The sequence below is a fragment of the Entelurus aequoreus genome, linkage group LG23, assembly GCF_033978785.1.
Source record: "Entelurus aequoreus isolate RoL-2023_Sb linkage group LG23, RoL_Eaeq_v1.1, whole genome shotgun sequence".
Taxonomy (NCBI): Eukaryota; Metazoa; Chordata; class Actinopteri; order Syngnathiformes; family Syngnathidae; genus Entelurus; species Entelurus aequoreus.
The window spans coordinates 36,286,753-36,299,073 of record NC_084753.1 but is presented as its reverse complement, the minus strand read 5'-3'; the positions used below and the strand labels follow the sequence as shown (position 1 = coordinate 36,299,073).

The 12,321-nt window shown below is 39.1% G+C and overlaps 1 protein-coding gene across 1 annotated transcript; it reads right to left on the bottom strand.

The window, feature by feature from the left end:
• Positions 1 to 1,552: 1,552 nt before the first annotated feature.
• On the bottom strand, positions 1,553 to 9,519 carry LOC133641171 (protein YIPF6-like). Its single transcript, XM_062035100.1, has 2 exons — positions 8,939 to 9,519; positions 1,553 to 2,726 (listed from the first exon to the last, which is right to left on the bottom strand). Exons 1-2 carry the CDS (start codon positions 9,263 to 9,265, stop codon positions 2,379 to 2,381), a joined length of 675 nt encoding a protein of 224 aa, XP_061891084.1. The 5' UTR covers positions 9,266 to 9,519; the 3' UTR covers positions 1,553 to 2,378.
• Positions 9,520 to 12,321: the final 2,802 nt, after the last annotated feature.

The window sequence follows — 12,321 nt, the reverse complement described above, 5'->3', positions numbered from 1 at the left end:
CATCAGGTCCAGGTGCGCTGATTGCTAATCGCCCACAGCCTTGCCGGCATGTGGGCGTGACGTAAAGATGAGGGCGCATTGGAATGCGCCCTGGCCGTGACGGCTATGCAAGCGCTTAAATCTACAACAAAGATGGCGGGAAGAAGACGCTGTCGAAGTGGAGGCACGTAAATAAGGGCGCCCGGAAAACGGCCCCCAAAGAGACGGTCAGAAAGCGGCTTGAAGATGCAACCTTAGTGAAACACTAAGCATCGTTGCTAAGTGCTAGCCAAGAAATACAAATTATGAACATAATAAAACAACCACTTACTGTACAAGGTCTGCTCTCAGTGGGATGCTGACTGATAGAATGTTCATATCTTCCAGTTTAGATGATGAATTAATCATAATCAGGGGCGCCGCTAGGGATTTTGGGCCCCATGAAAAGAATCTTTACAGGGCCCCCAACACAGCGGCAACATTATAATTTCATCATCATTAGGGGCCTCTCTGGGCCCCCCTCCATCATGGGCCCCTAGAATCCGTCTCCTTTACCCCCCCTTTTCGGCGCCCCTGATCATAATCCTCACAACGGGTTAAAAAAAACTGGGTTTTGTTTCTTTATCGCATCTCCGGAGTTGGATGTCAAAGTTGACCAACTTCTCAATTTATGTCCTGTGGAGAATGCATATATTTTTAAGAGTTCTTTCTTCATTCATAGTCATGTTTAAAGCAGCTAATATTTCCCCATGTGTACTCTTGTTGCTTGTATCTTATGTCCGCAAGTGAACTCTGTGCTTTACCTTGAAGGGTTGGAATGTGGGAGTATAGCATACCGTATTTCCTTGAATTGGCGCCGGGAATATGGTATTCGCATGCCTCGAATTACAGCCGGGTCAAACTCGTTTCGCAAAATAATTAGCGCATGCTTGGCACTTCCGCCGGGTCAAATATGAGTCATTAAATGACTCGCGCCTCCTGGTGGTAGAGGGCGCTAATGATCCTTCTTGCGACTGCTGGTACTGCAGAAGAGTGCTGCAGAAGAAGACAACCGGCAGCAAGAGTGCGCAGCCATTGTTTGCTTGGACTTTTACCATGGAGGATTACATATCTAAAATAAAACAGTTTTCTAAACTGGACTTTCAATCGAAGCAGGAGGTAATACTTAAAAGAAAGATCTCCATCGAGACAGAGAGACTTTTAAAACTGAAGAAAGATAAGGAAGACTTCTATATCGATGCTCTTCTTCAAAATGAGCTGGCATGGACTCATTTATACCTAAAGGTAAGACAATAATAACATTTTTTTTAATTAAATGTGCTTTTCATGATAAGGTAAGCGCCGGAGTGAGAAGAGGTTTTAAAATAATTAGCGCATGCTTGGCCATCCCGCAGGCTTCTGGTAAGCGCCGGAGTGACAGGAGGTTTTAAATTAATTAGCGCCCCTGCGGCTATTCAAGGAAATGCGGTACTCCCTTTTTACAAAAAGTAAAGGACTATTAGGAACGGGGAAAGAACAAGTTTATTCCCTGTGAACAGTATTTCTTGGGATCCTCATGGTAACTATCTTTGTCAACTCGTTTACGTCGCGATCACAGACACGTAGAAGGGAATAAATACACCTCAACACTACATTTGTAGGATTATATTTTTAATTAAGACATTTTTGAACAAAAGAATTTCTTTGTATGAAGGAGCAAAAGTTTTTAAAAAAAATAGCTGTAATTCCCTTCACCGTCTGATAAATTGTAGAGGGTGCACAAAACAAAAAACGATTCACATCCCAATTGCGATTCTTATTCATCCTGATTTTTTTTTTAAATGGATACAGGATTTTCAAAAATCGATTTAAAAAGAAACTATATAAAAATATTGTTTTTATAGGAAACTTTTTAAAAAAGACATTTAGTAGGCCATCTCCATGCAAACAGAAGCTTTTCTAACCCGTTTTGAAAAAGTTTCATTTTAATTATTATACCAAATAATACATTGCGGTTTGAATCAAGAATCGATTCTGAATCAAACGGAATCGGATCGAATCCTCAGGTACCCAAAGATTCAAACCCCTACTAAATAGTCTCAACAAGCAACATCCCATGGTTGCTTACCACGTCTGTAAATGCAGTGTGGGACCGTGCTTCAGATTGTGACTGAAGTTCCCAGAATGTTAGCTGGTGTGATGTTAAGTTTACAAATGTGGGATCTTTCGCCCGCTCGACAGGATCCGACACTTGTGTCTCAGCAAGGAGAAATAAAACCGATGTTTGCACGCTAGAGCAACAGTACATGTTTAGTGAATCATCCACCTTTCCTCCTTCATTCTGACACCGTGGAGCAACAAACCCCAGAGAAGCTCCTCGACTGTGTTCCCTCAAAGCGACGCGACTCTGCGCCGTTCTTCTACTGCGACGGCGAGAAGGTCAGGATCATCCAGCCGATCACAAAGTAGAAGAGGAACACCGGGTACACCACCAGCCCCTTGCGGTTGGGCGGCTGGCTCCCGGCGAGGAAGGCCGTGGAGGCGAAGGTGGACCAGGCGAAGGACGCGGCGACCACCGCGAGCCGCACGGCGAAGCTGACGGTGCCCGTGCTGCCGAGCAGAACCAGCCGACACACGACCATGGCGACGGTCAGCGGCAGGATGCAGTAACCCAGCACGCACAGGCTCTGGAAGAAGGAGATGGTCCCGCCCAGCAGCTTGGAATTGAGCGTGATGATGATGGCGCCGAACCAGACGATGACGAAGACCTGCAAGAGAGTCGGGGACCATTTCAGCAACGTTTTCATACGGCGACACGGAGTTGGCATGTTTTAATCCCAGCGCTGCACGGCCGTGAAAACCAGTAGGGATGAAGTTTGAAAATAATCTAAGCGATTCTTATTCATCCCAATTCTAAATCGATTCATAAATTCCAAAAATCAATTATAAATTAATACATTTTTAAAAAAGTTCTATTTTTTCGGTTCACAATATGAAGGTCCTGAGTAGTCGTGAGTTCAATCCCGGGCTCTGGATCTTTCTGTGTGGAGTTTGCATGTTCTCCCCGTGACTGCGTGGGTTCCCTCCGGGTACTCCGGCTTCCTCCCACCTCCAAAGACATGCACCTGGGGATAGGTTGATTGGCAACACTAAATGGTCCCTAGTGTGTGAATGTGAGTGTGAATGTTGTCTGTCTATCTGTGTTGGCCCTGCGATGAGGTGGCGACTTGTCCAGGGTGTACCCCGCCTTCCGCCCGATTGTAGCTGGGATAGGCTCCAGCGCCCCCCGCGACCCCGAAGGGAATAAGCGGTAGAAAATGGATGGATGGATATTTTTTCAGAATACATTTTTAAAAACACATTTGTTGGCTATTTTCATTCAAAAACCTGTAACCTGTTTTGTAAAAGTTTCATTAGAATTAGAGTAGGGCTGCAACTAACGATGAATTTGATAATCGATTAATCTGTCGATTATTACTTTGATTAATCGATTAATAATCGGATAAAAGAGACAAACTACATTTCCATCCTTTCCAGTATTTTATTTTAAAAAAACACTATACTGGCACCATACTTATTTTGATTATTGTTTCTCGGCTGTTTGTACATGTTGCAGTTTATAAATAAAGGTTTATAAAAAAATATATATATATATATTAAAAAATAATAATAATAATAATAATTGCCTCTGCGCATGCGCATAGCATAGATCCAACAAATCGATGACTAAATTAATCGCCAACTATTTTTACAATTGATTTTAATCGATTAGTTGTTGCTGTCCTAAATTACAGATGTCCGATAATGGCTTTTTTGCCGATATCCGATATTCCGATATTGTCCAACTCTTAATTATCGATTCCGATATCAACCGATACCGATATATACAGTCGTGGAATGAACACATTATTATGCCTAATTTTGTTGTGATGCCCCGCTGGATGCATTAAACAATGTAACAAGGTTTTCCAAAATAAATCAACTCGAGTTATGGAAAAAAATGCCAACATGGCACTGCCATATTTATTATTGAAGTCACAAAGTGCATTATTTTTTTTAACATGCCTCAAAACTGCAGCTTGGAATTTGGGACATGCTCTCCCTGAGAGAGCATGAGGAGGTTGAGGTGGGCGGGGTTGAGGTAGGGGGTAGCGGGGGGTGTATATTGTAGCGTCCCGAAGAGTTAGTGCTGCAAGGGGTTCTGGGTATTGGTTCTGTTGTCTTTATGTTGTGTTACGGTGCGGATGTTCTCCCAAAATGTGTTTGTCATTCTTGTTTGGTGTGGGTTCACAGTGTGGCGCATATTTGTAACAGTGTTAAAGTTGTTTATACGGCCACCCTCAGTGTGACCTGTATGGCTGTTGACCAAGTATGCGTTGCATTCACTTGTGTGTGTGAAAAGCCGTAGATATTATGTGATTGGGCCGGCATGCAAAGGCAGTGCCTTTTAAGGTTTATTGGCGCTCTGTACTTCTCCCTACGTCCGTGTACACAGCGGCGTTTTAAAAAGCCATACATTTTACTTTTTGAAACCGTTACCGATAATTTCCGATAGTACATTTTAAAGCATTTATCGGCAGATATTATCGGACATCTCTAATTAGAATTATTATACCAAATAATACATTGCAAAAGTTGGTGGAATCTTGAATCGTGTTGATTCAAAAATCGATTCTGAATCAAGTTATCACCCCAGAAATCGGGTCAAATCATTAAGTGCCCTTAAACCCCTAAAAACCAGTCACTGTGTGTGTGTCACCTGAACAGCACGGTATGTTACGCGCCACGTAAGGGCGTATACCACTTAAGGACGTATACCACTTAAGGACGTATACCACTTAAGGCCTTCTTCTGTCCACAACTGATTACTAACTACATGTAGGACAAACACTAATAGTTGTGGTTATCGTAAGGACATGTGTTTGAAATTATTAAAAGCCTTTATCGTGTCGGAAAAATGAAAGAGTTGGCCATTTTAATGGTAATAATGATATTGTAAAGGACTGTTATTGATCTGATGTTAATGTGCTAAAACCTTGTTGTTGTTTAGAGGCCACATACCATAGTAACTGATCTTTGTTCGTGCACATCCTTTAATCACATTTGAACGGCTCTTTCAAGGTAACGAAGAAAACCGATTCAGTTGTAATTGTTTCGTTCTGCCACGTAACCCTCCCAGATTCAGAATTATTAGCTTTATTAATTGAAGGAGTAATGACGTCACCGAGTTATTCTTTCACAGAATTCTATTCAAGAGAAAGCAACCATCATGCGCACGCACTCGGCAGGCAGTTAACTTAGGGGAGGAGCTTATTAAGCACCTGAACCTACTGGAGCCTTTTAGCCGCTGTATTTACAATTAGAAATGGATATATTTGCAACCGGAAAAGAAAACAAAATGAAGAAATTTCAAAGGAAACGTAGCATTGGGACGTGATGACGAGCAGGCTAAAGCGGACATAGTCACGTCACTGTCAAATAACGGGGAAATGGCACCATCTTGTGGAAGGTTTATGAAAACAAAAGTCAAATTAAATTATTTCAAATAATTATCATCAATAGTATGGAAGTAGAATTGTTTCACATCAACTTATATATATCAATATGATATTAATACATATGCATATATTAATAAATATACAAATGTGATATACAAATAAATAAATAATTTGTATAAATAAACGCGTATTTGTAAATATATTTTTGAGATTTGAAAATATATACAAATAAAAATAAATATAAAAATGTGACGTACAAATAAATCAAGAATTTGTATAAATAAACATGTATTTGTAAATATATTTTTGAGATTTGAATATAAATATGCTTGATTTTGTATTTATTTGTATTGAATTTGCATATGTGGGTCGCTGTTTTGCTTTTGTGTCGATGAGACATTCTTCCCACAAACCAGATGCACAAATAAATGTGACCTACACATTCCCCTGAACAACCAGCAGAGGGCACTGCAGCCAGAGCGGTCTGGGTCACAGAGCATTATATGCAAAATGCCCAGAGTTCTCTGCACAAAAACAATCCACGTCTTTACAGAGAGACGGGCCTGAGCTAGCTAATGTTAGCGTTGTATTAGCTCATGCTAATTTATCCAGTTAATCTGAAAGACTGTGCTAGCTGCTTATTTTATTGCATCAATACCGTTTAATGACCTTGATGACTTGACACTGATCTCTTATCAGGCTGCAGTGCCCTCTGCTGGTTGTTCAGGGGAGTGTGTAGGTCACATTTATTTGTGCATCTGGTTTGCGGGAGGAATGTGTCATTGACACAAAACCAAAAAAGCGACCCACATATGCAAATTCAATACAAATACAAAATTTAAGCATATTTATATTCAAATCTCAAAAATATATTTACAAATACACGTTTATTAATGCAAATTCTTGATTTATTTATATGTCACATTTTTATATTTATACATTTTATTTGTATATATTTTAAAATTTCCAAAATATATTTACAAATACGCATTTATTTGTACAAATGTATTTATTTGTATATCACATTTGTATTTGTATATTTATTACTATATGCATATGTATTAATATCATATTGATATATTCTACTTGCATACAATAGTGTCTATATTGGCGTAATTTGTATTTACATTTAGATTTTATGGCCAAACTTACTGCCACTGTTCTTATTTATGCAAATTGCCCACACTACCCTTCCAGATTCGGAATCAGCATTATTGGCTTTACTAATTGAAGGAGTAATGACGTCACCGAGTTAAGAGTCATCCACAGAATTCTATTCAAGAGAAAGCAACCATCATGCGCACGCACCCGGCAGGCAGTTAACTTAGGGGAGGAGCGTATTAAGCACTTGAACCTACTGGAGCCTTTTAGCCGCTGTATTTACAATTATAAATACATATATATCAAACAAAATTAGGAAAATTATATGGGAAGGTTGCATTGGGACGTGATGACGATGAAGCTAGTCAGGTTACTTTTAGACCTCCACCCCGGATCACACCTCACTCCCACCCACTTCTCCAAAGTGGGCTGGCTCAGGGTGGAGGACAGAGTAAAACAACTTGCACTGAGCCTAGTCTATAAAATCTGCTACACCTCCCTGATACCGAAGTACATGTCAAACTACTTCCTTAACGTAAATGACCGCCATAACCACAACACCAGGGGGAGCTCCACTAACCACGTTAAACCCAGATTCCGATCTAACAAAGGTCTTAACTCATTCTCCTTCTATGCCACATCAATATGGAATGCACTCCCAACAGGTGTAAAAGAAAGGGCATCTCTATCCTCCTTCAAAACCGCACTAAAACAACACCTCCAGGCAACTTCAACCCTTGACTAACACCCTCCCCCTTCCACATCCCACCTCCCCGGATTGTAAATAACCAAATGTATATAATCAAATGTATTTCTAATGTATATACTTTTTCTTATGCTATCTGAACTCACTATGTTCACTACTCTCCGTACATATCCTACCAAGTCAGACCTACATGGTTTCAATATCCATTTCTCTGACGATACAATTGTTGATGACTGAAGTGCTGATATCAACCAAACCCTCCTCATCCCACCCCCTGGATTGTAAATAATGTACATAATTCAATGTATATACTCTGATGATTAACTTGTGTGATGACTGTATTATGATGATAGTATATATTAGTACTAGGGCTGTGAATCTTTGGGTGTCCCACGATTCGATTCAAAATCGATTCTTGGGGTCACGATTCGGTTCAGAATCGAATTTTTTTTTTTTTTTTAATTTTTTATGAAAACAATACACAACAATACCATAATAATGCAATACAATTTCAAAACAAAACCCGACCCAGCAACATTCAGAATAGCAATAAACAGAGCAATTGAGAGCAATTGAGGACACACAAACATGACACGGAACAATCTAAAAGTAGTGAGACAAAAATGAATATTATCAACAACAGTATCAATATTAGTAACAATTTCAACATAGCAGTGATTAAAAATCCCTCATTGGTATTAGCATTACAAACATTAATTTAAAAAAAATGACAAAAAATGAACAATAGTGTCAGTGACTTACACTTGCATCGCATCTCATAAACTAAATGTCTAATGATAATGTCAATGAGGGATTTTTAATCACTGCTATGTTGAAATTGTAACTAATATTGATACTGTTGTTGATTATATTCATTTTTGTTTCACTACTTTTGGTTTGTTCTGTGTCGTGTTTGTGTGTCCTCTCAATTGCTCTGTTTATTGCAGTTCTGAGTGTTGCTGGGTCGGGTTTGCTTTTGGAATTGGATTGCATTGTTATGATATTGCTGTGTATTGTTGTGTTGGATTGATTAATTAAAAAAATAAATAATATTTGTTTTTTTTGATAAATAATTTAAAAAAAATAAAAAATCGTTTTTAAACAAAATGAGAATCGATTCTGAATCGCACAACGTGAGAATCACGATTCGAATTCGAATCGATTTTTTTCCCCACACCCCTAATTAGTACCATGAATTGATTACGTGGACCCCGACTTAAACAAGTTGAAAAACGTATTCAGGTGTTACCATTTAGTGGTCAATTGTACGGAATATTTAATGTACTGTGCAATCTACTAAAAAAAGTTTCAATCAATCAATCAATCAATCAATCAGACGTGCAAAGGTAAAACGGACATAGTCACGTCACTGTCAAATAACGGGGAAATGGCACCATCTTGTGGAAGGTTTATGAAAACAAAAGTCAAATTAAATTAATTCAAAAATAATTCTTATCAATAGTGTCTATATTGGCGTCATTTTTACATTTTGATTTTATGACCAAACTTACTGCCACGAGTGATTAAAAAAAAAGTTACTCCAAAAATAAATATATAAAAACGAGCCATAAATCTCGTGTGATTCTGATATTAGACATCTCAGAAGCAAAATGGAGCGTGACAACAACATAACACCCACGTCATAAAAGCACGGACAACTTGACAAGGGTCGTACCTCAGCAAACTGTGGCCCCCCCTGGTCATCGTGGTCGGCCGCGCCGCCCTGCAGGAGCAGCGCCAGGGTGACGCAGAGCAGCAGGGGGCCCCACAGGTCCCAGTCCCGCAGCAGCTCCGAGCTCTGCTTGGGGTACAGGACGTGGACGAACTTCTTGCCCACGGCTCGGAGGTCCCGCATGATGGTCTCTTTCACCGGCTCATCCAGCGTGGAGAACTCGTCGTCCGGCCTGGAGGAGTCCACGGGGACGGATATGTCGCCCTCCACGGGGATGTCCTCCGGGACGGAGACGTCGGACAGACCCGCGAACTCCGCCGCTGTCGCCATTTTACTGCGAAGAGAGGCGTCACTCGACTCGACTATGTTGCGACTTTCAATATTATTTGTCGCTTGTAGTAGCAGAAACTGTCGAATAAATGTTGAATAATTGTTGAATAAATGTTGAATAAATGACAACAAAGCCCGTCTATCCACCCTGACTTTTGCTCCACGTCAGCCGAGCATTGTTTATTTCCGCCTTCTGATCCTCCTTCGTGGGGAGCCTGGAAGTCCACCGACGACTCAGGCTCACTACTGCCCCCTCTTGGTTGACTTTCAGCGTTTCGAATATCAGTCATTTAGCCCAGTGTTTTTCAACCTTTTTTGAGCCAAGGCACATTTTTTGCGTTGAAAAAATGCGGAGGCACACCACCAGCAGAAATCATTAAAAAAAAGAAACTCAGTTGACAGTAAAAAGTCGTCGCAATTGTTGGATATGACTTTAAACCAGGGGTGGCCAAAGTGCGGCCCGGGGGCCATTTTTAACGGCCCCACGGCACATTCTAAAAATACGATGAAAAAAAATTAAAAACATAAAAAGTGGTATAAAAGAGCAAACAGGTGAAATGTAACAAGAAAATGTTGCATTATTTTCTCTAATAACACTAAGCTGCCATGCAGGCTGTTTCTTTCTTTAAAAAATAATTATGACTCAAAATCAATGTCATTATGAATTATTGACCTATTCAAGGCTCCATTTACTTCACATTAAATATTCCACTTGAGATATTTTGGGGGGAAAATGTTGCATATTTTTTGGTTGCCATTTAAAAAACAACGTTTTTTAAAGAAGGGCCTAAAACCATACTTGCCAACCCTCCCGTTTTTAGCGGGAGAATCCCGGTATTCAGCGCCTCTCCCGACAACCTCCCGGCAGAGATTTTCTCCCGACAAACTCCCGGTATTCAGCTGGAGCTGGAGGCCACGCCCCCTCCAGCTCAATGCGGACCTGAGACTGAGTGGGGACAGCCTGTTCTCACGTCCGCTTTCCCACAATATAAACGGCTTGCCTGCCCAATGACGTCATAATATCTAGGGCTTTTAGAGAGTAGAGTGCACAACTGCGCACACAACAAGGAGAAGAAGGAAATTACACACATGGCGACGCCGTCGACGAGCAAGATGAAGAAATACGCTTGCAAGTTCCAAAACGAATGGAAACAAGAATTTCAGTTCATCCAGGACAGTTCGAAGGGGAAGGTGTATGTTGCCTGTAAATATGTAGAACAGACTTCTCCATTGAACACGGTGGCCGAAATGATATATACTCATCATGAACGGAGAAGTTAAACAGGACAATACTGCCATCTAATGGATAGCCACCGGAACACTGAAATTCAAGTATTTATTTTATGTAAATAAAATAAAAAAATTAAAAAAAATAAAATTAAATAAATAAATACATTTAAAAAAAAAAATATATATATATATATATATATATATATATATATATATATATATATATATATATATATATATATATATATATATATATATATATATATATATATATATATATGAAATATATATATATATATATGAAATATATATGAAATACTCGAATTGGTGAATTCTAGCTGTAAATAACCACAAAAAAAACAAAGTTTTTTAAAGAAGGGCCTAAAACAAACAAACAAAAAACATAAACAACAATAAAACTTACAATTGACGGATAGATCTGAAGTTGATTTTGAGACTATTGTGGTAAAAGTTGAAAAAAATGTTGGATTTATTTTTTAAAACTTTACTGAGCAGTACCCTTTTGGATCCCCAATAATTTTAGTGGGACTTTTTTTTTTTTTAAGTGTCATTGCTCAAAAAAATAATGAATTAAAATCAATGTTGTTATGAATTATTGACCTTTTCAAGTCTCCAATTATTATATAATCTCAAATATTCCACTTTAAAATTTTATTGGGGGAAAATATTGCATATTTAGTTTTTTTTCCAATAAAAAACCACGGTTTTGCTTGACAAAAATGGCATACAACTTAAATCTTTAAAAGCGTTATTTTGACAGATAGACCTAATGTTGATCTAGAGATTTAAACCTTGAATAATAATAATAATAATACTAAATAATGACACATTTGTAATTTTTTTTTTTGACCAAAACCTTTTGGGGTCCCCATGATCAAGTCTGAGTGGAGGCCTAAATGTATCTTTTTTTATACATATATTGTATTGGTTTTTAAAATAAAAACTATCAAAATGGCCCCCGCTTGCTTTGATTTTTCAGTGTGCGGCCCTCAGTTGAAAAAGTTTGGACACCACTGCTTTAAAGCATAACCAAGCATGCATCACTATAGCTCTTGTCTCAAACTAGGTGTACTGTCACCACCTGTCACATCACGCCCTGACTTATTTTGAGTTTTTTGCTGTTTTCCTGTGTGTAGTGTTTAGTTCTGGTCTTGTGTTCCTATTTTGGTGCCTTTTTCTCTTCTTTTGGTATTTTCCTGTAGCAGTTTCATGTCTTCCTTTGAGCGATATTTCCCGCACCTACTTTGTTTTAGCAATCAAGAATATTTCAGTTGTTTTTATCCTTCTTTGCGGGGACATTGTTGATTGTCATGTCGTGCTTGGATGTACATTGTGGACGCCGTCTTTGCTCCGCAGTAAGTCTTTGCTGTCGTCCAGCATTCTGTTTTTGTTTACTTTGCAGCGAGTTCAGTTTTAGTTTCGTTCTGCATAGCCTTCCCTAAGCTTCGATGCCTTTTCTTAGGGGCACTCAACCCTTCTTAAGACCTACCTCTTCTCGCTGGCCTTTGACCTGAGCTGAGTCCGCCCATTAGGCCACCATTTCTATTTCCCCCCCAACCCTTCGCTTTACTTTTATTTTTGAATTTGTCGCTCTTTTATTATTATTATTTAGCACATTTTTACTTTTTAATCGACCCCTTTTACCTTATTGCTTTTGCACTATCTTGTTCAGCTCATTCATTGTTTATGTTTTTTGTTTTTCTCTATGCTTTTTTAACCTGTAAAGCACTTTGGTTCAATGTAAAAGTTGTAGAGGATGTTCATCATCTGTTCGTGGAATGTGAGAGTGTACATGGGTTTTGGGA

What these genes read in the sequence shown, in the direction of transcription:
- LOC133641171 (XM_062035100.1), bottom strand. Translation starts at nt 9,265, where the DNA reads ATGGCGACAGCGGCGGAGTTCGCGGGTCTGTCCGACGTCTCCGTCCCG. An exon ending in GGGGGCCACAGTTTGCTGAG is followed by an intron (nt 2,727 to 8,938) that starts GTACGACCCTTG and finishes ACTCTCTTGCAG; the next exon opens with GTCTTCGTCATCGTCTGGTT.